The sequence below is a fragment of the Mobula hypostoma genome, chromosome 21 (assembly GCF_963921235.1).
Source record: "Mobula hypostoma chromosome 21, sMobHyp1.1, whole genome shotgun sequence".
Classification (NCBI taxonomy): domain Eukaryota; kingdom Metazoa; phylum Chordata; class Chondrichthyes; order Myliobatiformes; family Myliobatidae; genus Mobula; species Mobula hypostoma.
The window spans coordinates 25,259,133-25,286,944 of NC_086117.1; the positions used below are offsets into that span (position 1 = coordinate 25,259,133).

At 37.8% G+C, this 27,812-nt stretch overlaps 2 protein-coding genes across 6 annotated transcripts in view; one reads left to right on the top strand and one right to left on the bottom strand.

Moving 5' to 3' along the window:
* LOC134359882 (serine/threonine-protein kinase N2-like) overlaps nt 1–18,792 on the top strand; it is a 38,198-nt gene extending 19,406 nt beyond the window's left edge. For 3 of the 4 annotated variants that reach the window (XM_063073674.1, XM_063073677.1, XM_063073675.1), the window contains 11 exons: nt 2,536–2,647; nt 3,543–3,628; nt 4,111–4,177; nt 5,953–6,044; nt 7,772–7,948; nt 9,066–9,128; nt 10,698–10,774; nt 14,052–14,194; nt 14,749–14,856; nt 14,996–15,076; nt 16,831–18,792. In XM_063073674.1, the coding sequence (XP_062929744.1) occupies nt 2,536–2,647; nt 3,543–3,628; nt 4,111–4,177; nt 5,953–6,044; nt 7,772–7,948; nt 9,066–9,128; nt 10,698–10,774; nt 14,052–14,194; nt 14,749–14,856; nt 14,996–15,076; nt 16,831–17,043 (1,219 nt within the window). In that variant the 3' untranslated portion in view covers nt 17,044–18,792. The remainder of the gene's footprint in view (nt 1–2,535; nt 2,648–3,542; nt 3,629–4,110; nt 4,178–5,952; nt 6,045–7,771; nt 7,949–9,065; nt 9,129–10,697; nt 10,775–14,051; nt 14,195–14,748; nt 14,857–14,995; nt 15,077–16,830) is intronic. The other variant, XM_063073676.1, reaches the window with a different exon arrangement.
* Nucleotides 18,793–18,986: 194 nt separating this feature from the next.
* Nucleotides 18,987–27,752, bottom strand: zdhhc12a (zinc finger DHHC-type palmitoyltransferase 12a). Of its 2 annotated transcripts, none has more exons than XM_063073684.1 (5): nt 27,613–27,752; nt 24,020–24,156; nt 23,237–23,350; nt 21,940–22,109; nt 18,987–21,829 (listed from the first exon to the last, which is right to left on the bottom strand). In XM_063073684.1, exons 1-5 carry the CDS (start codon nt 27,707–27,709, stop codon nt 21,514–21,516), a joined length of 834 nt encoding a protein of 277 aa, XP_062929754.1. In that variant the 5' UTR covers nt 27,710–27,752; the 3' UTR covers nt 18,987–21,513. The 2 variants fall into 2 exon arrangements, with proteins under 2 accessions (XP_062929754.1, XP_062929755.1); XM_063073685.1 differs by having other exon boundaries at nt 18,990–21,829; nt 21,940–22,106.
* Nucleotides 27,753–27,812: the final 60 nt, after the last annotated feature.

A 27,812-nucleotide genomic window follows, 5' to 3' on the forward strand; every position in this document is an offset into this window, starting at 1 on the left:
AATATGCAAAAAAATGGGTCTGGTCCATGGGTAGAGATTCTAAACTGGAGAAAGTCCAATTTTGATGGTATCAGAAATGATCTGGCAAATGTAGAATAGGACAGGCTGTTTTCTGGCAAAGGTGTACTTGGTAAGTGGACGGCCCTCAAAAGCGAAACTTTGAGAGTTCAAAGTGTGTTTGTGCATGTCAGAATAGAAGGTAAAGATAAGTGTAGGGAACCTTGATTTTCAAAAGATATTGAGAGTCTGGTTAAGAGGAAAAAAAGGCAGTTCATGGCAGGTATAGGCAGGTAGATTGAATGAGGTGCTTATGGAGTATAAGAAATGCAAAGGAACACAAGAAAGAAATCGAAGGCTAATATAATGCATGAAGTTACTCTAGCAGAAAAGATGAAGGGACAAAATTGGTCATCTGGAAGACCTGAATGGTAATCATATGTGGAGCCCAAAGAGATGGAAACATAGAAAACCTACTGCACAATACAGGCCTTTCGGCCCGCAAAGTTGTGCCGAACATGTCCCTACCTTAGAAATTACTAGAATTACCCACAGCCCTGTATTTTTCTAAGCTCTATGTACCTATCCAAAAGTCTCTTAAAAGACCCTATCGTATCCACCTCCACCACTATTGCCGGCAGCCCATTCCATGCACTCACCACTCTCCGAGTGAAAAACTTACCCCTGACGTCTCTACTGTATCTACTCTCCAGCACCTTAAACCTGTGTCCTCTTGTGGCAGCCTTCAGTCAACCTGTGCAGCTGTGAGCATCCTATGGACTCAGACCCCAAGTTCCCTCTGATCCTCCACACTGCCAAGAGTCTTACCATTAATACTATATAGATGGGGGAGATCTTAATTTTTTTTGCATCTGTATTTACTCAGGAGATGGACAGAGTCTATAGAAGTGAGGCAAAGCGGCATCAACTTCATTACCCTGTACAGATTACAGAGGAGGAGGTGTTTGCTATCCTGAGGCAAATCGGGGTGGATAAATCCACAGGGCCTAGCAAGGTGTTCCCTCAGACCCTACTGTATGCAAGTGCAGGAATTGCTGTGGCCTGGCAGAGATATTTAAATCATCCTTGGCAACAGGAGAGGTACCAGAGAATTGGAGGGTAGCCAGTGTTGTTCCTCTGTTTAAAAAGGCTCTAAACATAAACCAGGAAATCAGAGGCCGGTGAGTCTGCCATCAGTTGTGGGAAAGTTATTCTAAGGGACCAGATATAAAGTGTTTGGATAGACATGGACTGATTAAGGATAGTCAGCATGTCTTCAAGCATGGTAGGTCATGTCTAACTAATCTTGTAGAGGTTTGATGAAGTTACCTTGAAGGTGGATGAAGGCAAGGCAGTGGATTTTGTCTACATGGACTTTAGTAAGGAATTTGACAAGGTTCCACATGGGAGGATGGTCAAGAAGGCTCAGTCGCTTGGCATTCAAGATGAGGTAGTAAATTGGATTAGATATTGGCTTTGTGGGAGAAGCCAGAGTGGTAGTAGATTTCTACCTCTGACTGGAGAACTGTGACTAGTGGAGTGCTGGGTCCTTTGTTGATCTGGATGATAATGTAGTTAACTGGCTCAACAAATTTGCAGATGACACCATGATTGGGGGTGTAATGGACAGTAAGGAAGGCTATCATGGCTTGCAGAGGGATCTCCAACAGTAGGAAAAATGAGCTGAAAAATGGCAGATGGAATTTAATGCAGACATGTGCAAGGATTTGTACTTCAGTACGATTGATCAAGGTAGGTCTTGTACAGTGAATGGTAGGGCACTGAGGAGTGTGGTAGAGCAAAGGGCCCTGGAAATACAGGTCCATAATTCGTTGAAAATAGCGTCACAGGTAGTTAGGGTTGTAAAGAAAGCTTTCGGCACATTGGCCTTCATAAATCAATGTATTGAGTACAGGAGATGAGATGTTATGTTGAAGTCGCATAAGACGTTGGTGTATTTTGAGGCATAGTGTGCAGTTTTGGTCACCTACCTACGGCAAAGATGTAAATAAGGTTGAAAGAGTACAGAGAAAATTTTCAAGGATGTTGCCAGGTCTGGAGGACCTGAGTTATAAGGAAAGATTGAATCAGTTAGGACTGTATTCCTTAGAACGTAGAAGATTGGGAGGAGATTTGATAGAGGTATACAAAATTATGAGGGGTAGAGATGGGGTAAATGCAAGCAGGTTTTTTTCCACTGAGGTTGGGTGAATCTACAACCAGAGGTCATGGTTTAAGGTTGAAAGGTGAGAAATTTAAGGGGCACATGAGGGGAAACTTTTTCTCTTGGGGTCGTGAGAGTGTGGAATAAGCTGCCACAAGTGGTACATGCAAGCTCAATTTCAACTTCTAAGAGAAGTTTGGATAGGTGTATGGATGGTAGGGGTATGGAGAGCTGTGAAGTGCTCTGATACTGGTGCAGGTCAATGGGAGTTGGCAGTTTAAACGGTTTTAGCGTGGACAAGACGGTCTGAAGGACCTGGCTCTGTGCTGAACTTCTCTCTGACTCCATTATTTAATTCTGCTTATGTTATGTAGGGACTTCACACCTGTCAGCCTAAACTTCAGCCCCGAGTCTCCTGCCAAGCCATCTCGACTATTTATAAATAGTGCTTCAGACGAAAGGATACTTGCACTGATTAATAGTCAGGTAAGGAACTGTTATTGATGAGAGGGGAAGGGAATAGTATTACTCGCCTGTAAAATAAGAAAGTAGTATGTTTTTGATTTGTGGGGTAGAAGGGAGAAGAAAGAAGTCTTGAAATCTATAAATTTATATAATTTGAAATAAGCATAGGATTTAAGCAGAACATTTTAATTGCAGCTATATGTTATGTTAAATCAGGTGGATAACAAGAGCAAATGTTCTTCAATCAATATCACTTTTAGCAGTATACCAACTGGTCATTTCACTACTTTGAATATGAATGATTGAACTGACCCATGTAAGGGATTACATTTCAAAGCTTGTTGTGCTGAAGTTCCTTGGGTTGTTTCTGGAAAATAAAAGGCTATATATGTAATCACCATAGCAGCAACTTCTATTCACATAGGGTAAAATATCCTAAAGAAGTTTAGAGCATTAGCAAACAAAATATTGTTGCAGAACTGCGCAAGATATCAATGCAGTAAAGCTTGGTCAACAATCTCAAGGAGCACTTGAGAGAATGAATGAACGAGCAGAGATTTATGGCAAGAATTCTCATTTTTAGTACCTTGGCAATTGAAAGCATTAAGATGACAGTGGTGGAATGATTTGAAGTCTGGGATATTTGAGATTGGAACTGGCAAAACACTGCCCTCTGAGAATTACGGTGTTGAAGAAGATTAGCAATAGAGAGGGACAATAACAAAGAAATTTTGTTTAGGAATTTTAAAATTGAAGTGTTGTTTCACTGAGATAATCAGATAAGCAAGCAAATAAACCACCTGTACTTTTGCTCAATACATTTGCTTACCCAAAAGACAGTTACTTAACTCCACAGTATTCTTCTGTTTACCACATGTAAGAAAATTAATGCAACTGTTGTTTATCACTTTTGTAGGATGAAGTTAAAAATGATACAAATATGGCAACTCAACAGATTAACCCATTTCTAGATGTATCCAATCAAGTTTGCATTGCACCAAGGTAAGGGCTGAACCTTAGTCATATGTACAAAACATTGACAAGGCTGACGGCTTAATTGGGTTGAACTCCACTTCAGCTGAGTCAGTAGAATTCCAGTGCCTTTGACTGAATTATTTTTGAATTGGCCTATAAATTTGTTTTTTCACCAGATGTTAGATTGCTCTTTCATATTTGTAATACATCCATGACTATAGCCCTCTTTTTGTTTTGTGTACTTTGATTTTCTCCTGCATCTCTTTCCTCCCCCATCAAATTTTATTTTGCTCTGTGATTGAATGGTTGTCTCCAATATTTCACTCACTACCTTAAGTGATAATATTTCATGTATGAGCGTGGATAATAAGTTCTTCCAAGCTTCTTCAATTAATTGAAGGAAAGAAACATGGTCAAATCCACAACAGTGTTAAGCTTATCAAGACTAATTAGTCTGTTCTTGGCTAATTGTGGTAGTTCTTAAAATATTCTAACTTTTTTTTTCACAGACTGCAGACCTTACATTTTGAAGATTTCTGCTGTTTGGCCTTGCTTGGACAGGGTCATTTTGGAAAGGTATGGGTGTATTTATAATCTTCCTGTCACCTTTTTAGTACCTTGCTGTTTAGCGCCTTCTCTTAACATTCTACAATTTAGATCAGATTTAATAATTCAATAGATTAACTACTTCCTAGGTATATCAAATTGAATTTTTGTTAAGCTGGTGAAAGGTGATCTTAGCATTATTGTCAGTTGTTTAACTTGAAAATGGAGGGACAAGAGGCTGCAGGTGCTGGAGTCTGGAGCAAACAATGCCTCTGCCTTCACCACCTGAGTTATTTCAGTAATTTATCTTGCAAGTCCCTGGATATGTTAACAGGTATATGGTTTTGATATATCAAAAGACTTTTTCCCTGTTCATAAATTATCAGTGAAATTTTACTTGTGTATCTGATTACAACCATAAATTTGATGGTGCATGATGATTTTTTTCCTATAATATATTAACGTTTGCATGTTGTATTTCTGACATAGTATTAGGAACATTCAGAAATGCAGTGTTGACTGTTGTAAGTTACCATTTGGTATGGAGCATTAATTTCATCTCTAGAGAAATTTTAATATTAAATGAGATGAGGCTTGATTTTTGAATCGAGCCACTTTGATTAGTACTGTGAACATGTTCAGCAGTGGTAACAGCACGAATCCCTTGTTCCAAATTGTACAAATTTATCTTTCTGATTAGCTAGGAAATGACACGTGTAAGATCCCATTTCAGTGTTTCTTCAGCACAGTTTTCCCCTTTTTCTCCAAAATTCAGGGGCAGAATCATTTTCCTCTTCTTCCTTTTCCCATTCATGCCTGTCAATCATTATTTTAAATTGCTGGAAGCACTTCTGCAAGATTTTTGTTTTTTTTTGTCTGTTCGACTTTAAAAATATCTGTCAATTTCTATTAGTCCCAATTCACTTCACGTTCTGATATTAACTGCTGACGTGAGGTGTCTTTCTGAAAGTTGGAGAAACTAGCTGCTCATTGTTTAGATGCTAGGAGAAATTGTGTCTACTAGGCAGATCTTGAGTAGGATCTCTTTCTTCATAACCCATCCACAACAAGCTTGTGTGAATGCATGTTATTTTTCCCTTTACTGCTGTGCTGCTGTAAGACATGGGAACAATTTCAACATTCAGTTTCCTTTCGTATTGAATTGGAAGATTTATCATTTCTTATAACAAACCAAGCAATAAAATTTAACCATAAACTTGCTCTGTATATCTAATAATTCACTGTCTATTAATTTATAGCCTCAGTGACTTTTTTTTTTGAAGCTTTTTGTCTTCTGAAATCAAACAAGGCATTTGGTTTTGCAATGTTTATCGTGTTAGCTAAATGAATAACAATTTGTTTGACTCCAGGGTCTGCTGCACATATTTAGAATATGAAGGTTATGATATTAGGAAAATTTACTATATTTGGAGGTGTAATGGTCTGAGGTGCTGAATCAAAAGCATTTAAAAACCCTTTCTTTATAATGAATTTGGGTTTAGCATAGTAAACACTGGAGCCAAGTTTGTCAAGAGTTGAAAATAGTAAGTCATATTTAGTGCGTGGAGACAGAGTGAATAGTTATTAGCAGCATTAAAATTTGTTGTATCCCTGAATTGGAAGTGGAAAATTGTTCACACAACATGTCCCTCAGTAAAACTGGATGTATTCATTTCCCACGAAGGACAGAAATATATTTGACACCTATGGGATCCTTTGGCACAACTGAGGGTATGGGGATTTCATTCAAAAACTTGTAGCTAAATGATGGTATTTCTGTCCTAATATTTTTTTCTGTTTTCTAGGTGCTTCTTGCAGAATATAAGTTTACAAAGAGACTGTTTGCTATAAAAGCCTTGAAGAAATGTAATATAGTGCTTCGAGATGAAGTGGACAGGTAGACGTTTGTCACTTGTACAACAAATTGTATCCCTGCATGTTAACAAGTGCAATTGCGGACTTGTATGTTAGAGCCAGATGTTCAAGAGTTTGTGCTGATAATATCCGCCTTTGCCACTCAGTCAGGAAGAAAATTTCATACCTTTGTCACCCTTTGTTTAACCTCCCCCACCTTTAATCTTAATAATTACCTTAAACCCATGCCCTCCACTCCCCAGTGATATCATTGTGGGGCAGAATGTAAATGAGAAAAGTTGGTGGTAGAGGAAGATGTTGAGACAAGAAAAGAAGAGCTCAACTCTGACACAGTGTTGGGGAATATTCAGCAGGTCAGGCAATATCCACGGAGAAATGGATAACATTTTGGGTTGATAAACTGTCATCAGGATTTGACCTTTTAATTCTGAAACTTTAACTCTACTTCTCTCTTCACAGATGCTGCCTGACCAGCTGAGTGTTCACAGCATTTGCTATTTATTTCAAATTTTCTGTATTTCCTTTGGCTTTTTGACTAAGATTGGCTAGAGAAGAGAGTTACCTGGGGAGTAGAGTCTTGAAAGAAGAGTTTTTTTTTAAACTAATGTGGTGAGCAACTCCAAAGTCTGTGGATGGGTCAAGTAGACTAAAATGATTCAAAAGTTCAAAGTAAACTTATTATCAAAGTACATGTATATAACTATATACAGCCTTGAGATTTATTTTCTTGCTAGCATACTCAATAAATCCATAATATTTCCAATGAAAGACATCACCTACTTGGGCGATCAACTAATGTGCAAGAGACAACGAACTGTGCAAATACGTAAAGAAAGAATAATAAATGAACAGGCAATAAATATCGAGAACATGAGATGAAGAGTCCTTGAAAGTGTGTCTATAGGCTGTGGGAACATTTCAATGATGGGGCAAGTGAAGTTATCCTCTTTGGTTGAAGAACCTGATGGTTGAGGGGTAATAACTGTTCCTGAAGCTGGTGGTGTGGGTCCTGAGGCTCTTGTACCACCTTCCTGATGGCAGCAGTGAGAAGATAGTATGACCTGGGTAGTGGGGGACCCTGAGGATGAATGCTGCTTACCTGTGACAACGCTTCCTGTAGGTGTGCTCAGTGGTGGGGAGGGGATATTTCTGTGATGGACTGAGCCGTATTCACTACTTTTTGAAGAAGTTTCTGTTCAAGGGCATTCCAGGCTGTAATGCAGCCAGTCAGTAGGTTCTCCACTACACATCTATAGAAGTTTGTCAAAGTTTTAGATATCATGCCAAATCTTCACAAACTCCTAAGGAGGTAGAGGCAATGTCGTGGTTTCTTTGTGATAGTACTTACGTGCTGGGCCCAGGACAGGTCCTCTGAAATATTAACACTGAGGAATTTGGAGTTGCTGACCCTCTCCACCTCTGATCCTCCAGTGAGGACTGGCTCATGGACCTCTGGTTTCCTCCTCCTAAAGTCAATTACAATTTTGCAGAATAATATGCTATTGTTCTGTCAACTTTACTAACTGCTCAATATTTTCTTGTCCAGTTATTTGATTTTTGACACTTGACTGCAGGAATTTTACTAGTGCTTGTGGAAGGTTCCATTACTTCTGTGTGAACTATAAATTGAATCTCTGCCTGTTATTTACAGTTAATCATATTTTGAGACAGGTTAAAAATGCCATTTGTTGTAGATGAAGATGGCTAAAGAAAGCTCTTCACTCATTTATTCAATCTATTGATTTTTAGTCTGATGTGTGAGAAAAGGATCCTTGAGACCGCAAGCTCTTCTCGGCATCCTTTTCTAGTGAACCTCTTTGCATGCTTTCAAACACCAAGTCACGTTTGCTTTGTGATGGAGTACGCACCTGGAGGAGACCTCATGAAACACATTCGTTCCAATGTCTTCTCAGAACCCCGGGCTCGGTAAGTGGTCCTTGAGAATTTTGTACCTTATCCCATTTATTGCATTGTGATGTGGATGGTAGGTGATCCACAGGTTCAGATGGTAAAGAGTATAATATAGTTGTGGTTCTGTAATGAAACTGATAATCCATTGTGAATTCCAATTAGTAACTTTTACAATGTTCTTGTTTTGGAGTATTCTGCCTTTTTAAAGTTGCTGATAAGTCTAAACCCAAATCAGTACTTCAGAGGTATGAGCAGTAAGTTCTGGCTTTCATAGCAAAACCCACATTCTGGTTGAATAATTTAAAATTCACCTCAAAAGGAGCATTAAGAATTACTCAGGTATGAAAGGAAACAATGCTAAGCCAATCTGCCCGTCAAAAGCTCACTCTGCAATGTTAATGAAATCTCATTCACAACCCACGTTTTCAGTGTCAGAGGAAGTTGCTTCCTTTCCTTACAGCATGCTTCAGATGCTGGCTGGCTGCGATCTGCTACTTGCAAACTTTCTGTCATGTGGTGGTATCTTTGGTCAATGAATTATACCATAACTATACTTATTACTGATATTAATACCTAGATCTAAAGGAGGACAGTTTTTGTCATAATTTCAGAAAATACTTCATCTATCCTAACACTTACCATTGCATTTCTTCTAATGTAGGCTTGAATCTGTACTACAATCATTGATTAATTTGCCTTTAATTCAGCTCAATCAGCAATCTTTTAAAGTGTGAATCACTATAGCCAGTTTTCCGTTGTGAACCCCAATTTGTTAGAACATGTAGTAGTTAACATACAGTGATTTAAATTTGTCATAAGTAGTCAAAAGCAGTATATTGAAGTGTTTTTAAAAACAAACAAGATTAAATGGCTTTGAGAAAAATGATAATATGGAATTACTTTAATGGTGGTTGGTTTGGACTTGCTGGGTCATAGGGCATGTTCCCGTGTTGTAGGGGTCCACCTTTGTCTATGAAAAGAAAAAATCTGCTCTTATGTTAGAATCAAACAACTGAATAACTGACTTTTTTTTGTAGATAACTACCTACCACACTCATTTTCCTATGTTTCTGTATTATTGTGATCAAGTTTACTTTTCACTTGGTTGTTTGCATCCTTTGTGTTTCCTCAGATTTTATGCAGCCTGTGTTATTCTTGGCTTGCAGTTTCTACATGAGAAAAGTATAGTTTACAGGTAACCTTGGCTTAAGTACTCAAGTATGCTTGTTAAAAACCATGTACATTTGAAAGATCTGTACCTATTGGTATTCTTAAACTATTTCCTTAAAATATTGGATATTTCCTCTGAAAGTTCACAATGCGGTCTTGGCTGCCATGCCAACTTGATTTGTGTCATTTACTGATTCCTGATAATTTCCATTCCATCTCCTAGATGGAGGAATCTCTGCCCCGTACAGGAACTCTGTCAGCCCAGAACCTATCTTGCATGCACCATGCAGGTTAGGATTCTCAGAGCAGTACTATTCAGAACTCCCATTCCCAATCCTTAAAGCTTTTGCAACTCAGTAATGCCACAGCTAATACGATGCTATAAGATTATAACAGAAAACTGGAAAAGAATTATGATATAGGATTATATGATAGGAAATGCTATAAAGTACCATGTAGTCAACGGTCATGTACAGCCTTTAACTCCTAGTTGTTACATTAACTCCCATGTAGTTAGTCCTATTCCAATTCCAAACACAGCTCACCCTGGTAATCAAAAAGTAATTGGCCCTGACACCACAGACTTCTGTTTTCTTCATTTATTTTATTTTATATAATTATAAATGATTGATGTTTCTTTATTCCTTCCACACCCAATTTATTCCTCAAGTCGATGTGAACAAACCCAGTTAGTTTAGTCATTTTTTTTACTGAAGAAATTTTGCGATGGGAAGAGCTACAGGCTTGTCAATACCTGGACAAGTAGTAATAGTTTTATTTCACAGAACTTTCAGAGGTAGTCAATCAGAATGCAAAATTTTTGTCTTTTTTTAAAAAAAATATTGGTTTCAATGGATCCTGTGGTAGATTGCAGAGTGCTGAGTAGGATTTAGTCAGTGTTGGTGAATCACGAATTAAATGCAAATCTTCATGAAGGTTAACTGCCTGCATTTGCCAATACAAGTTGCCCTTTTAAAATTTTTCTAGTTTGAATCTGATCTGCTTTTGCAAGGAAACTGCACAAACAATTTTTAATTATTGTAGGCTTGCTGCTAAAAATATCCTATGAGCAATGTGTGTCAATTTTTATGCAATTCAAAGCTCCACAACTTCAGATAACAACACTAAATTGGATAATTTCAGGTCAAGGAACCACACCTCTTCTGATTAGACAGATTACAACTTTTTGGACTTGACATTTCAGATTTACATTCTTCATCCCAGCCTCCTCCTATTATTTTCAGATAATTATTTGATATTTACACAATTCCCGATTTACTTTTTAATTTTTTTCCCAACCCAATATAAACTACCATCTTTTGCATGACCTCTTTGTCGTTAAATCTCTTCTGCATACTAGCCTATCATAAACTTTTTCTTTTTGTTGTCCTTTTATCCAACCTACCTTTATCGATTTAAACCTTGTTCTGCAAAGAAAAAAATGGTCACTGCTATATTTCCTGGTTAAGTTTCAAACTTCCTGTTTCTGCTTTTGTTCTAACTATCTGAGTCCTTTCACTTCTAATGTCTTGTACAGTAAACATTTACTGAGTGCAGAACTTTAACTTTTCTTTTGCCCTTTTATCTTTTGCAGGGATCTGAAGTTGGACAATTTATTGATGGATGCTGACGGTTATGTTAAAATTGGTGACTTTGGACTGTGTAAAGAGGGTAAATTTCCCTGTTTTCTTTGAGTTGCTTAATATTTTCCAAGACTCGGGCATGTCCAAAACATATGAATGAGTGAAGCTTCTCCATTATTACATTTATCACAATACAGAGATATATCTAAAGAAAAACAAGACAACTTATCCTTGGTCATATGGGCCCTATGGACCACTTTAAATTGTTGGAGAGAGTGGTGGGCACATAATGATGAAGTGTTAACCAATTAAAAAAATTGATTTCAAGTTTCCTCAGAAAGTCTGTAAATCTTGTTCCCAAAGATTTTTAATTTTATCTAAAGGAACACTTCTTATTCCCAACAGCATATTGTAAATATTAGATATAGATCCATTATAAAAAGGTTTCAAATTAAAAATTACATCTAATGGATTCTTATCTGGACTTTTAGGAAATGTACTTATTTGAGACTGTAAGAAATCTCTTATTTGTAGGTATCGAAAAAAAATAAGTTTTGGGTAAACTATTTAGTTGACAGTTGTTCAAATGAAAAGAGACTTCCCTCTATAAACATGTTCTGAAAGCATTTAATACCTAATCTATCCCATTCTTTAAAAGCCCCATCAATCATAGAGGGTTTAAAAAAATAGTTTTAAAAAAATGGGACTTGAAAGAGAAAATCTCAATAAGCCAAAGTATTTTTGGAATTGTATCCAAATTCTCATAGTGTGTTTAACTACCAGATTATCAGTTAACTTACTCAGAGACAAAGGGAGTGAGGATCCAAGAAGAGAAATAATAGAAAATTTATTGACAGAGTTAGCTTCTAAAAAAAAATCCACATTGGGCAATCCTCACGATTAAAGTAATATAACCAAAATGTAAGATTTCCTATATTAACTGCCCAATAATAAAATCTAAAGTTTGGTAAGGCTAATCCTCCATTCTTTTTATCTTTCTGAAGATGAATTTTATTTAATCTAGAACGAGTCTTGGAAAATATTAGAAATAAGTATTTCAAACTTTCTCGATACTTTTTAAAGTAAACTTTAAGCCTAATCCTTTGACCGCTTTATTTGGTATTGCTGGAGGAAAGGATGTTATTTTGGAGTCATCTGACTTGCACATCTTGGCTTTTATTTCTCTTATGGCCAGAAGGACGCTCTTGCTTAAATAGAAAGATGCGGCCCCTCCTATCCATGCTCAATGGTTACGTGATGTGATGTCATGTTTAAATTTAGAGAAGGTTTGATGTTCAATCTCTGAATCTAGCCAAGACTTTCAAACATCGTGGGGACCTTTTCTGAATTATTTTCAAAACCTTTGATTTGCTGTTAAAGCACAGACGATGACTTTTCTTTTCTTTACTAATCAGCTTCGGTCTTGGTAGTGGGTTAGATTTTTTTAACATTGAAATATAGTAATTTTATTATATTATGAATTAATTAATCTGTATGAATATAGGGTCTTTATATGTGATCTAGTATAATGTACTGATATATATTTTCTTGTACTCTGTATTCTTATGTAAAATAATACAAATATTGGAAAAGGAGTTGCTTAATAGATGGTTCTAATGGAAGGAGCACAGGGTCACAGATACTGACTTGCTTTGCATTTCCTGCAATTTTAGTTTCTATTACTTCTACATGGCTATTTGTATTTCTGGTAGTGTGGTGAGAATAGTGAATAGTATTGAATTTGAGTATTTTTATCTCAGTTACAATTAGTTGATATACCAATATAGCAGCCTGGCCATCAGGTAGTAGGAATAGGGAGGGAGAAGAAATCAATGTATTCACTTCTGGTCAATAGCCTCTGACTGTGTATATATGTTGATGTCACATAAGAGTGGAAGGTCATTGGACTTAACCAGGATGTTCTATTCTTGAATTCTCAGAGACCATTGTCCAGGCTAAAAATTCACCCAGTGCACACTTTATTGGGACCTCTTGTACTTAATAAAGTGGTCACTGAGTGTAAGTTCATTGTCTTCTGCTGTTGTAGCCCATCCACCTCAAAGTACGAAATATTGTGCATTCAGAGATGCTCTTCCGCACACCACTGTTGTAAAGTGTGGTTATTTGAGTTACTGTCATCTTAGCTTGAACAAGTCTGGCCATTCTCCTTTCTCATTAACAAGGCATTTTGCCCACAGAACTGCCATTCACTTAATGTTTTTGCATCGTCCTCTATAAACACTAGAGATTGCTGATCTCTTGGGGTTTTCGCCCACAACAGTTTCTGAGATACTCAAACAATCTGTCTGGCACCAATGATCATTTCATGATCAAAGTGTCTTAAGATTGCATCTCTTTCCAATTCTGATGCTTGGCCTGAATGACAACTGAACCTCTTGACCATGTCTGCATGCTTTTATGCATTGAGTTACTGCCACATGATTGGCTGATTAGATATTTGTATTAACGAGCAGGTGTACCTAATAAAGTGGCCACTGAATGTACATAGCTGAATGAGTGAGATATTAGAGAACCATGGAAATGTGCTCCAGTAAGTTTTTTTTTAGGGCAAGTACATAGGAAGTTTACGGAGCTGTGCTGGGGAAAAGGATAGTATTGTCCGTTGATCTTAATTGAATCACTAGATGGAGCACTATTACAACAAGAGGATTATTTGGGGCAGAAAGTGTGAGCATTCATCAGTGACTGTGGCTTTTGCAATTTCAACTTCTCAAGGAAGTGCATATTTCTTAAGTTAGCAAAAACTACTTTTTCTTAAATCTATACATGGAAATTTAAAAACAGTAGATAGTGAAAATATGAAACTAAGCCAGAAAATGCTGGCTAATTTTACCTTATGTGCTAAGAGAAAGTGCTTTTCAGACCAGATGGACTTCTGCTAATGTTTTTGTTATTAGGCATTGGTATCATTCTTGGCTGACTATTTTAAAAGGTTTGCCTTTACACCTAGGTGCTACTATATTAATTGTATTCAGTCTCTATTCTGTGGCCACATGGAATTTTTAATCCCAGTAACAACTCTATGGGAGTAACTGAATGCATCCACGAGATGAGGAAGATGAAGATTTCAGTTTCTTCAAGGCAGGAGCTCTGGTAGTTGAGTTGTTTCCCAATTTACTGGGTCAAGAATTGTGCTGGGAAATTCCAGCAAAAAGTGAATTAAAGCTTCAGTTACACTCTGATACATCAATACCAAATTAAGGTTTCTGTCTCACTTTTATGCTTCTAAAGGAATTAAACTCTTGGGTGTTGAGATTCTCCCAGATAGGCCCCTGCTATTTTGTAGTCATTTATCTTCACAACTATATTTTTAATGCTTTTTTATAAAATCTGTTCATTTGCAGGAATGGGTTTTGGTGATCACACAAATACATTTTGTGGAACTCCTGAGTTTCTCGCCCCAGAGGTACTGACTGAAACCTCCTACACACGAGCAGTTGACTGGTGGGGTCTAGGAGTCCTAATTTATGAAATGCTGGTGGGAGAGGTAAGATCTTCACTTCCTTGAACTAGGCACTACATAAGCTTGTTTCTGTGATGATCCTTTCATTGTTGTTGGTTTTGGATAAGATACTGAGCACAATGCTGGATTTCACATAGTGAAGAAATGGCTGAAATTGAGGAATACCATTTGGTGCCTGACTGAACGTAAGACAATAACAGGCCAGGGCAAACTGCCTCACATATACTCTACTCAAAGCTGGTAATGGATTATGGTGTGAGGAAAAGTGGAATTAAATAAGTTAATCATGGGTAAAATCAAAATACAATCAAAGGACTGCTTAGTTAAAGCATTCATCTTAGAAGCCAGGTAGATGAACTGCTCCAGCTCTCTAACCACAATAATTTGAAATCATTGACTTTCCTGGATATTATTTTCCTTTTCTATAACACGTTTTATGAATGAAGAAGTGTACAAAAAAATTGAAGCATAACATTTCTAAATTTCATTTGCGCAGAACATCATTGTGCTAATTTATTTACACTTCTAAGCCTCCTATCCCCTGTCCAAATATGACAGTATTTTTTATTTTCCTACAGTCCCCTTTTCCAGGAGACGATGACGACGAGGTATTTGATAGCATAGTTAATAACGAGGTACGCTATCCGCGATTCTTATCGACTGAGGTGGTCTCAATCATAAGGAAGGTCAGTCTAACTGATTTATTTGCATGAGCATGCTGCCTTTCTGAAGAAAGATTACAAAGAAAAGTAAGTAAATAGCAATAATGGTGACAGCATTTTCTTGCCCCCTTTTCTCCACCTTGCCCTGCAACACTATTTCCAGCTACTGAGAAAGAACCCAGAATACCGTTTAGGCACTGGTGAGGAGGATGCAGAGGAAGTGAAAAAAGAAATGTATTTTAAGGTGGGTAATAAACACAGTGATGGGGAATGGTGGAGAGTAAATACATTTGTGAGTGGAAGTAATTGCCAAGTCATAAAATTCCCACTGAGCTGCAAACTCCAGACAGTAAGTCAGTACAGACATTTTTCTTTTAGGCTCATTTTGGTCATAGGTGTAGGAAATATAAGTTCAAAGTCTGTTAATGGCACAAAACTAGGAAAATATGAGGAAGTAGCAGATTTCAGGAGAGCATTAGTAAATGAGTGAAATGGGCTGACAAAAGGTAGATAAAATGTAATCCAGTTAATTTGTAAACAATGCATTATTAGAAGAATATGGAGAAGCAATATAATTCAAATAATGGAGCTTTTAAAGGGGATGTAAGGACAGAGATCAGTCTTCTGGTTTGTGGGGCTTTATAAGTGCACTTTTAAAAATGGAAGAGGGAAAACATATGGAATAAACATTAAAAGAGACTCGTATTCTCCCCTTTCCTACAAAGAAATATCTCTGAGATGGTTTGAATGGCAGACTCCTGTGTTGTGATTCACTGACATCTTAAATAACCTATTGATTCAGATGAAGCACAGTGTGATTGTGTGCAAGGTGACTTGACAGTGTGATTACTTCTACCACATTCCGATATGATGGATACCTAGGGCAAATGTCATCAGGGAATTATACAGGGAGGGCACAGTTAGCAATCAAATTTCCTAACTGCTTTTTATCAAGCTCTAGAGTAAGTTTTTCAAGAGCCAAATGAATAAACAAATTAGATAAATGTTTATAAAGCAATATTAATGGGGCAGGCAAGTTATCCTAAACCTTAAAAATCACTGAATAGGTACCAACAAATTATATTAGTTTCTGAGCACCTTAGCAAAGATACCGAATGGTTGAATGATGCAGTTTACTAAATTGAGAGCAGGGTTGAGGGATCTATCTTTTGTTCAGGATCTGGAGTTCTCTTTTGAGAAGAAACTATAAGAAGTGTTAAAGAGGTACTTGAAAAACTAATTTTGACAGAGTAACCAGAGGATACGGATTTAAACTAAAGAGCAACAGAAGCAAAAGTGGTATTACATTGTGATCTGGATAGCATTGCTTGTAAAGGTGAATGCAGATTCAGTCATAACATAAAAACTGTAAATAGATAAATACTGGAAGGGAGAGTGCTTGAAATGTGGAGGAGAGAGGAGGGAAACTGGACAGTTTAAGCAAAAGGAGCTAATGGAGGAAAGTGAGCTGATTCTGAATTCTACAAGGAAAGTACTGCAGATAGAGAAAGAAAATATTGGTAATAACTGCTTAGAAAGCATCTTTTGAGAGAGAGTAACTGTCATTTCTAGGTTGATGACCTTTTTGGTGGACTGGTAAAAGTTAAGAGATAAAAAGAGCAAAGCAAATTTTGTGGTTGGTTGAGGGACTCTGGATGAGGAGTGAAGACAATGGTGAGATTAATGGGAAAGCTGAAGAAAGATGAGGTTTGAAAATGGTAACATTACCACAGTGAGGGAGTCACAATGATTAGAAATTGTTTGAATCCCCTCCAAACAGTTCACAAGCTGTAAAATATTTACAGCTTGGGGAAAAGAAATTGTTTATACCCATAGTTAATAGCACAATGTCCACTCAAGAATAGCCAATGGATTATGCTGCTGTAACTGATTGTATCATATGTGTACAATTCATTATCGGTTTTATTTTTGTCTGTATGTATTTGTATATTACAGCACCTACATCCTGACACTCTCATCCATGACTTTGTCTTACAGGAAGTTGATTGGGATGCCTTATTTGCTCGAAAAGTAAAGCCGCCATTTGTACCAAAAATAAGCGGCCAAAATGATGTCCGGAACTTTGAAGAAGAATTTACAACCCAGACTCCGGTCTTGTCTCCATTTTCAGACTCTGAAAAACTAACTCTACAGGAGCAAGCAATGTTTGAAGGGTTTGATTGCATGACTGACCTGTATCAAGATTACTGATTTTGTGGGCTTCATATTCTGATGTGATACCTCGTAAGAATGCAGAGTGCTATTTATTGGACAAACTGAGAAACTGCTAAGAAGTTTGAAACCTCTGGTAGTTTCTAGACTGATTTCAATATGAATATTTAGTTTCCAAGAACCCTGATCATCTGTTTCTTGTGAATGTAATTTCCTGTCCAAAAACCTGCACATCATGGAAAATGTCTGCATTCTATTAGAATAGTAAAGAATACCACCATTACAAAGGGAATTAACAGGTTGATTTAATATCAAGATGATTTGTCCACAATTTTGTTTCTTTTATCTGAGCAATAGGTAGTTAGTTGCATAATTCCCACTTCCTACTTCTCACCTGCTCTTTCTCATCACCACCCACTCCTAACACGTACTACCTCATACAACCCTGCCATCCTTGCTTCTCTCCGATCACGATGCTCTACATCTTTGGTTCTTTTAATTTTCCCTTGCCATGTAAATGCAGGCAAATTTGAATGTCAATAGGGAGCATTTAGAACTTCTAACAATGAAATGTTACTGTTTGTTTTGGTGGATAGATGGTAATCATGAGCAGCACTTTAATTTGCTCCACTTCACACCCTGAAATATTGTGTTCTCTTGTCTTATTTCACTCGATGATGGCTCTGGATATATTTAAGTAGCCTTTTTAATATAGCTTTTTTTCTGCTTGTACTTTTTTGTTGAGCAGAGAGGATTACTAGGAAACCTGCATCCTAAAACTACAATGATAAGTTAATTATCAAAAATGTGACCATCGCACTCTGACTTGGCTTTATTTCTGTTTTTGGCCTGTGACTACATTTGTAGAATTAGGTCCAGGTTATGATACTTCGTGTTACTTCAGAGTATGTTCATGTGCATGTTGTATTTATTGGGAAGGCAATGTTTTTTAAACAATTGCACTTTAAATGTGGATTGAAACATTTTTCTCTTTTGCTATTTGAACAAATTAAAAGTGAGTGTAGAGGGTAAGTGCCTAATGACGGGGATGACAATCTTGCACTTCCAGCTTGTATCAATATTTTCAAATCTCTATGCTTCAGAGGTTAGTAACATACCAGGAATACAAAATTGAAATCTGAGCAGATTCATTCTCTTGTCTGCTTTTAAATATTCTCATTGGCAAAGACAAGGGGACAGCTGCATTCCTGACCTCTTAGTCGTGTAGTTAGAGGAATGAAACTATTAAAAGCGTATCATTATGAAATCCAGGATAACTGCTTTATTTTGAAGACCTCTATCTAACTATTTTCTTAAATGTATAATGTTGATTTTTAAAAAAATGCATAAACACTATGGGGATTAACTTTATTTACATGGAGCAGATACTGTTCTTATTTATTGATATAACTTATGGCTTGTATTTTGATAAATTCAGAAGAGAGGGAAAAAAGATGATCTGAGTGATAGCATTCAAGTGATTCTTGAATCTATTCCAATTCCTCTTGAAATTGGTGGGCAGGGAAGGTCTAGCTGACCCTTTGAGCCTGCCCAGATGTCAAAAGTGTTAGAAATTACTCAATTAAAAAAAAAATACTCCCACTACTTGACAGCCTCCAGCTTTAGCATGACGCTGTATTTGCAACCATTTTAGATACTGGGCGTTCCTAATCTCACTCTTGATCTCATGCCAAAGCTAGGTATCAGTGGCTTCTACTTGTATATGCTCTTCCATTCTCAAGAATCCATCTGGGCTCTTTTTGCCTTTATTATCTAAGATTGTTGGCAAGAGATAGTAATCATCAGAATTTACTTGGTCTCAAATTGCCTATTCACAAAAGAATCACTTTTCCTTTCTTACTGTATTACTATCATTGACATCTGCCAGTTACTGAAGGCAGTATTAACTAACTTTGTGAATGAAACAGAAAAATCAAACAACTTTGAAACAAAATAAAGATTTAAACTATTTTAATCAATATATTTTTCCAAGTGTTGATGATTTGAGGCACAGAACAGATTCTAATCCAAAATTAAGCTGAATATTTTAATGAAATTGGTCTGTTCAGAAACCTTTTAAGAAAATTATTAAAGTATCAAGTTGTGGAAAATGTACAGTAACATACTATTATTTAATGGTAAAGACTTATAAATTCCCAGTACAGTCCAGCTGTCTAAATTCAATGTAGATTAAATTCCTGCTCTCTGCCAGATTACTATAACCTGTTTTACCAGTTATATGCTCCATTTTTCAGTATATCAAACATGCCTCAATCTTGATGGATGCAATTTAATTACAGGCATTGAAATACAATTCCCCTGCTCTTGTAGCAGAATTAAAGTATATTTGGAGATTATATTGTTAAATCAACAGAAGAAATAAAACAGTTATACGGAACACGAGATTAAATCAGCACCAAAATTCTGTGCATTACTTGCATTTCTGTCTGTGGAGGCAATAAGTAATGCTGCTTCTCAGTGGCAATTTGTCCCCAGTTGCATTTCAGTTTCCTCTGTGAACCCTGGTCTTCCATCCGTACAATTTCACAGGAGGCTTGCTTTCTTGTACATAAAATTCGTATTTGCACTAAAATGTTTATATTCATTACTTCTGGAGAAAAGCAGTCACCATCACCCTGGTATCTGATATCAGATGATAAATCTGATCAATTGTGCTTGAAATTTTGCAGTGCATATTGTAGGTCTAAAGACATCACAAGTAGTTTGGGACTCGGCTGTGCAGGAACTTGACACATATAATCTTGTTGTAGAAGTTTATTCTGTTGGGGCAGATGTAACCAATGTTACCAGGAGTGGAACAAATGCTGTAGGATTGGGATAAATTGGTTAGGTTGAATAGTGCTCAGAGCTAGAAGGTTTTGGATTGCAATCACAGCCAAGATCATTCAGTTACTTGTACTTTGCACTCCATGGCAGCAGTAACTGCATGATTGGTTTGGTACGTGTGCAGAATTTCTTGGATGACCAGCATTCTCAATAGGAATTAGTGTTTGGACTAGCTACAGACGAGAACACAATCTTCATAAATAAATAATTCCTTTTTCTCCCCACTTTCCATTTATGATGGTTGAAATTATTTTAAGAAAAACTTTCATTTACATTTCTCTATTTCTCTATTCATGACAAGCTATACCGCAAAGAAGTACATTAGAAGTATGGTCACTGTTGCATTGTAAGAAACAAGATGATTGATTCCACAAATGGCCATGCAACAATACTGGGCTTATATTTTGTTCATAATTGGTTCAGATGTGATGTGCTGGCTTTCTGATCACCGCCCCCCCCCCCCCACTTCCCCATGCTCTTTCGATTTATTGCCGTTGTTTCTTGCATCCTCTTGGGGATGGAACATTAATTTTGCATTTCATCATGCAGTATATAACTATAAGTATTGCACTGAAGTGTAAGACTTCATACGTCCATTATTCAGGATGTGGGCATTGCCAGCAAGGTCTGCATTTATTGACCTTTCTTGGCAGCTCTGAACTTCTGTAATCTCTCAAAATGAAAATACTCCCATAGTACTGTGAGGTAGTTTGTTTCAGGACTTGTACTGAACCACAATGAAGGAATATTTCACAATCTTAACGATCATTGACTTGGGGGGGGGGCGGGCTTGATATCCGCTACCTCTACCAAATGAAACCGTTGCTGATGAAAGTTCTGATTTCTGATAATGTGCAGAATTTGAATACTGATGCTGTCCAGAAGAATTTGGTACACCTAGGTAAATATATTTACAGGAATTTTGTAAACTTAAGATTGGGTAATAAGCATCATTGGAATATTTTATGAAAAGGTTTTTTTGCTAAAATTGAATGTTCTTAACATTGTAAATATTTATATATTAATACAGTAATCCTTGCTGGAATAAAAATGATTCAATGCAGATACAATCTAAATTTTAGATATGGACTGCAAAATTATCCATTAGAAAACTGGTGATAAGTTATTGTTTCAATATATCCATATTGAAGTATCAAAAATATTATTGTATTAATGTTTTGTTAAAATAAGGATCAGTATACTTTAACATTAATAATTGATCTTAAACAGTGATAAGTATCCAGAACACAGAATCAGAATTCTAATTTAAATTTTTCTTCTCTTAATCCTTCTCAATATCTATTCAGAATGGTAATGAGTGACTTTTGACCATGGAAAACTACTTCAGTTCCTTCAAACCCACCACCATCACCCCATTACCTCACCCCCAATTGATTAGAGCCACAATTAAAACTCGGATTTGGGATGGAGTAGAAAGAGGAAAGAACTTGCATACCACTTCCATAATGGCTGTACCAACTTATCTTGCCTCCCTTTTGCCCTCTATCTCCCATTTGCCTCTGGCAGTTAAGGAGAAAATCTCTCACACAAAGCACTTTGTTTTTGATAAATAATGTTCACATTTTCTTCAGACTCAATCTCAGTGAGGCAGAAAACCAAAATGAATAGAGTAGAGATCACACATTTACGAAAACCCACTCTCTAAACCTGCTCATTGTCCTCTCGAAAATAAACCTTTTCCCATGTAACTGTCTTACACACGCAAAAAAACATCCACAAATTCCTAAGAATGCCCTCGTCAAAAGGGTTTTCCTCTGAGCTGCAGTGTTTCAGGTAAGAGATACGATGGCGGGACATGAATTCCCAAGTTGTGGTGTTGTTGGACACTAGATACAAGTGTGATACCAACAACAGCATAACCACCACGGTGAAAATGATGATAATGATGAATGCCAGCAGCAGGAACATGTTGACACGGAGCCAGTCTTTCCATTTGGGTTCAGTACAAAATCCAGACCTGCAGTAACAGCAAAAATTTACAGTACAGTAAATAGCTTTCTGGTCAGAGGCAAGAGTGCATCTATTCTACTATAAAACCCATGTGGTAGAATTCACACTGATCCTTACCATGCAATGTGGAAAGCCCACATCAGGGCAGTCAGTTGCATTATCAGATAGAGCATAAAGAAGCGATGATTTCTCTCCCCCACACAATTCTCAATCCATGGACAGTGATGGTCATATCGCCGCACGCAGTGTTGACAGGACTGGCAATGTTTAGACCTCATGGGCTGCTGCTGAAATGGAGGAAACTCATTAGAATTTATCTTCTTATCAAATGCAGTGCAGTAAATAGTCAAGGCTAGTTTAAAATGGAATTTTGATTAGTCAGTCTTCTGCCTCTTTTTGGTAAATGAACAAGCAAGAAATTAAATTCCACAGTACCAACCTAGAAGTTAGCCAGATTTACAAAATTAAAAGTAAATACTAAAAATTTGAAATAAAGTATTATGGATTCATAGCTAGTCAATTAGTACCCAAGTAAAAACAAAGATTGATGATACCTAGGCTCAAAAGGCTTCTAATTTAACATCAATGTATATTTAACTGCTGTTTCCAGTAACTCACCTTAGCCACAGGAGTTTCCAAGTGGATGGAATAAAGAAAAATTGATAGTAATGATTGTATTATAAATAAAGGCATCCGTTAGTCTTGCGAGACCACGGACCTGCACCTGGAAAGTCTTCACTCTCCAGGGCACAGGCCTGGGCAAGGTTGTATGGAAGATCGGCAGTTGCCCATGCTGCAAGTCTCCCCTCTCCACGACACCAATGTTGTCTAAGGGAAGGGCATTAGGACCCATACAGCTTGGCACCAGTGTCGTGGCAGAACACTGTGTGATTAAGTGCCTTGCTCAAGGACACAACACGTTGCCTTGGCTGGGGCTCGAACTCACGACCTTCAGGTTGCTAGTCCAATGCCTTAACCACTTGGCCACGTGCCCACAACAATAATAATAGTAATAATAATTGCATTAAAACCTACTAATACAACTTAGTGCCAAGAAATACAGAGCATTCCTTACTGTTTGGGGTGCAGTCTTTCAAATGTTAAAGTGAGGCCCTGGTATGTCTAAAAGATGAATATAAAGGATCATGGCAAAACTCTGAAGAAGAGCAGAAAGATTCTGTTTGGCATCCTCCCCAATATTTTTTGCTCAACAGCATCGCTAAAAGCTGATTATCTGATCATTTCCTTCCCTACTTTATTTTCATTTTAGTACATGGGTGTCAATGACCTGGTTAGCACCTCACTGCTTATTCCTAATTTTCATAGCAAATCATAGTCTGTGAAAGGCTTTTGGAATTCTGCAATGTTTATATTGTTAAGAATTTAAATCTATTTCCAAAATAGAAATTCCCACCTGGACCATACAGTATCCGCAGCGCCTCAGTCTCTGGGCTTTCTGTATCACAGGCACCATCAGCTCTAGCTCCTTCTCCTTCTCATTCCAAACACACTGATTTGATCGAGGTACCTGTGTTTGCAAGGAACCAACAAACTCCTCAGGAACTGAAAATTTCAATTCAAGTAAAATAAAGAGCACAATATTTCAGAAAGTCCTTATTTTAATCAAAAGGGTGAATATTATTGACTTCAACCAAATTAAATCTGGGTAGTTTTAAAGGTGAAAGGAACAAAAGACTACCCTGATAGGTTTAGATAAAAAGAGTGGGAGAAATCTCATGTAAAGCAAAGTGATCAACACAGAAGAATAGTACCAATAGCCTATTTCTGCGTTATAGCTTTTACAAAGTGCTAACAACCATGTTATGGTGATGTTGAATTCCTGGGAAATGGTCGATATCACAACTTACTGCAATGCAAAGCAAGGTTATTGGCACATACCTCAAAAACACAACTTGAAAAATAAATAGTGTTTATTTATTTACTTCCAACCCCCCCCCCATCCCACCACAAATTCAACAAGAACAAATTTAACTTTGTATCTCAATTTCTTGTGTAGTGATCTGTGAATTTTGTAAGGGTGAATTTCTGTTGCCTGAGCAGCCATTACATGGGGTAACCTATAATTTCAGGTATGAAGCAATACTGTTCCTACAGGATAATAATTTTAGCTGCTCTCGTGGAGGAATAATCACCTCAGCTACGTGCAGCAGTTTGTGCCAGATAGAGATTGATTTACCTTTAGTTCATCATCAAATGTGACGTATCCTGGGTCCATGAGGGAAGTGCTGAAGTACAATAACATTGAGCAGAGAACCAGCAGGAGAAATGTGACTGGTTGTAGGAACTCGCCACGCTCTTCGCTCTGCCTCAGATCTATAATTAACAATCAGAATGAATTGTATTTATTGAGCAACAAATATAAGATGGATAAAAATTATTCACAGTTGGACACCTTAAACAGTTTCTTGTAACTAAGAATGACATGCTCCCATTCAAGTTCTGTAGGTTTTATTGGCGAAGGAGGCCAATATGGCACCCACATGCCAAAAGCTGCTAAAAGTGGTTGCAGCCCAGTGGGTAATTTGGGAAGTGGTGTACATCTTCCATTATTTACACTGGGCTTCTGCATGTTACAGATGGATTTTCCCTGTCATTATAAATGCTCCTTCTCTTCTTTAAGTGGCCGTGGGCCAGAGTTTTCTACAATCTGGGGAGAAATTAAATCTTTTCAGAGACTTGAAGAACACCTTTGAATTTTTTTTTGTTGGAGTCTAGTTCAGGTTTCTGGTGTCAGAAGCAATAGTGGAGTCAGCGTAGTGTAATTCGAGCTTTAATGCTAGGATTGACACAGGAGAGGACACTAATGTTGGTCAATGTACTGTTGATGGATTCAGAGAGCTTTGTAAAGACAGCAGGCGACATTTAAAGAGTCTGCTGGAGGTTGTACGTGTCTCAGATGCACACAGGAGAGCGGAGAACAACGTTTATATGTGGACCCTGAGCTACATGCTGAAGGTTTTATCTCAAATGCTCTTTCCTCAGATGGCTAAAGGCTACACTGGCAGAGGAAGATAACGGTAGCAGACATCCCACCTCTCCCGGAAGTTCCGGGAGTCTCCCGCATATTGATAGTGGCTCCCTGATGCCTGGAAATTATACACAATGTCCCGTAAATCGATTTTTTTGAGAGGGAGAGCGAGAGCGAGCATCCTGATTGGACTCTCTTTGTGCTAAGTAGACCTATCAATTTTCTCTGTGGGCGGGCTTTACAGTCAACCTCAAAAATAATGACAGTGTTGCTCCCTGCACTGTTTGCATCAGCGACTTTTCTATTGCCTATAGTGTGTTAAAATGTAAAAGACATGTTGAGGTGAGTTTAACAGGTGTCATTCGTTCATTAGCGTAGCTAACGTTATTTAAACTAGCTGGCCAGCTGCTAAGGAGCTACTCTATTGATGTCCTACGTGATGATGCCAAACTCCCTATAGACTTGCTTAAAGTTGTAATAGGATAAACATGGTAATATAATATAATGTAATATAAGTACATATTTTAATGTCACATTTTCTGCATATACCCAACTTGGTTTACAGATTAGACAAAATCACTAAACAAAGTATTACATACACCCTTGGAGGTCGACCGGGGTGGGGGGTGATATGGGGTTGTGGGGGAAGGGGCTGCTACCTCCCTGAAATGAGTTTTTGTAGGGTGGGATGTCTGTGGTAGATTTCATCATTTTTATCTGAGATTATTCCTGAACAAAATTTACGTGAATAACTTTGGCTCTGCAATCAAAAATTTTCTAAATTTACAGATGATACCATCTGAAGACATTGGCTGTGAAGTTCAACACAGGTAGATGAAAGGTAGGAGAAAAAGGGTGGGGGGTGTACTTAGTTAAATTGCAATGTAACTAGAGTTGCAATGATTTAACACCACTCTTGTATGTTGGTCCCAGCCATCAGTAGCAAATGCCACACAGATCTCTCCCACAAGAAAGAATAAACAGAATTGTGTCTTTTGAGAAAAGACTGAGAGTTCATCTAATGGTAGTTTTTAAAATTATGAAAAGATTTGATAGAATGCTTACAGACAGAATATTTCCATGTGTTGACTATACAAATATCTCATTGGTACCATCAGGGAGGAGGTACAGGTGCTTGAACACACGCACTCAACATTTTAGGAACAGCTTCTTCCCCTCTGCCATCAGATTTCTGAATGGACAGTGAACACTACCTCGCTATTTTTTTGCTCTTTCTGCACTACTTACTGATTTTTATTTTATATATAGTGTATGTATTTCTTATTGTAATTTATCACTTTTTGTGTACTGTATCACTGCCCCAAAACAATAAATTTCATGGCATATGCCAGTGATATCAAACCTGATTCTGATTCTGAACTCACTGCTAGAGGAAATGGTTGAACAAAGATGCATTCAAGAGGAGGCTGGACAAGCATGATGGAGAAGAGAACAGTGAGTTGCACCAATAGATTTTGCCAGGGGAAAATGGAAGGAGGTTCATGTGGTATGAGGTTCATAATACCTGTATGAACTGAATGGATTGCTTTTATTTTATATAGGTAATAATATAATACTATGTACAGATCCCAATTAAACACAAACTTTCCATTCTTTCAGAATAATGTCACCCGGCACCTGTTAATCAGGGAAAGATTTTTTTAAAGATGCAAACAAGCATGTGACAAGCCTTCTGAATTTCTTTTGTGAAATAAGGCAGTTTCAAGAATATGTTAAAATATAGTGCAGATATTTCCACTTCTTGAGTGCTCGAAATTGGCAGTAGTACGGCAGGAGGAGCTGGCTGTGAGGGTACAGGAAGCGATGATTGGTTTATAAATTCAAAAGGAGCTGTAATGAAATTTACAGCTGGCTACAGCAAGTAGAGGAGGAGGGTCTACCTGTCACGTCACGAAGGCAGGATACAGGATGGGAGGCGAGATCACAATTCAGGAGGCAGTCGATTGGTAAGAAAGACCAGAATGAGGATTTCCTTTACAACTATGGTTTAAGCTAAATTAAAGACAAGGTGATCAGTAGAGTCGAGGCACAAGTCTGAAGCAACAAACAAAATGCGAGATGGTCTTGTTTATTGATCAGTTGATTGATTAGTATTCTTTAATTTGGTAACTATGATCTTACATTAAAAGGCAATTATTTTATTCTTGGATTAAAGGACTTTTTAAAAGTTAAAGATATTGCAGGATAGTTCAGTCTTAGGTTGCTTCTCAGCAACATGTACACAGGGACATCTGTGGGGAGTTTCATGTCAGGTTTTGGAGCCCAAGCACCAGCAGAAGGGACAAAGATGCATCGAGGAGTCATGTGGAAAGCAAATTTTTAAGAGGCATGGACGAGAGCAGAGTAAATTTACCAGGATCTACTATATTATCAAACTGAAAAAGGAACTCAGTATATTAGGCAGCGTCTGTAGAGGGAAATGGACAGTCGAATTTCAGGTTGAGACCTTTCATCTGGACTCATCCAGCAGTTTGTTTTTACTTTGTTCCAGTATCTGCAGCTACTCGTGTCTCCAAACTGACCGGGGTTCTCCTGGTGGCGAGTTACAATGAAGAGAGACCGAACAGGCTGTGTGGAGGGGGCCGAGAAGAAACCCAGTGAAGGTACACAAAAGTTTATGAAGTACAGAGAGAGTCAATTTAGAGTAGAGTTTTTCTTCAATCTGTTCGTTCACAAGCCGCCGCGTTTAGTGCATCCATAAGTTTTACATTTACACAGCGCGGTTATCCGTGAAGTCCCCCCCCCCGCACACCTGTGGTACGACCTAATGATGACCTCACCCGTGTTGTACAGGAAGAGAACCAACGTCACCGCCCATGTCAGCGCCGCGTGAAGGGCCCGCACCAGGAAGCCGGCGGAGAGAACCTTCCGGAACATTCCCGACTAAATGTCGGCTATCCACTCACCGGCCCTCTGCTTACGCTACCGCATCGTCTCGGCGCCGCGATCCCCCCTCACTCTCTGCATTAGCGGAGAAAGG

Bases quoted from the DNA above. Each gene is read 5' to 3' on its own strand.
- zdhhc12a (XM_063073684.1), bottom strand. From the start codon at position 27,709: ATGTTCCGGAAGGTTCTCTCCGCCGGCTTCCTGGTGCGGGCCCTTCAC. The intron at 22,110-23,236 runs GTGGGAATTTCT...CCTCCATTTCAG, and splicing joins GCGGATACTGTATGGTCCAG to CAGCAGCCCATGAGGTCTAA. The intron at 21,830-21,939 runs GTAAGGATCAGT...CTGTTACTGCAG, and splicing joins TGGGCTTTCCACATTGCATG to GTCTGGATTTTGTACTGAAC.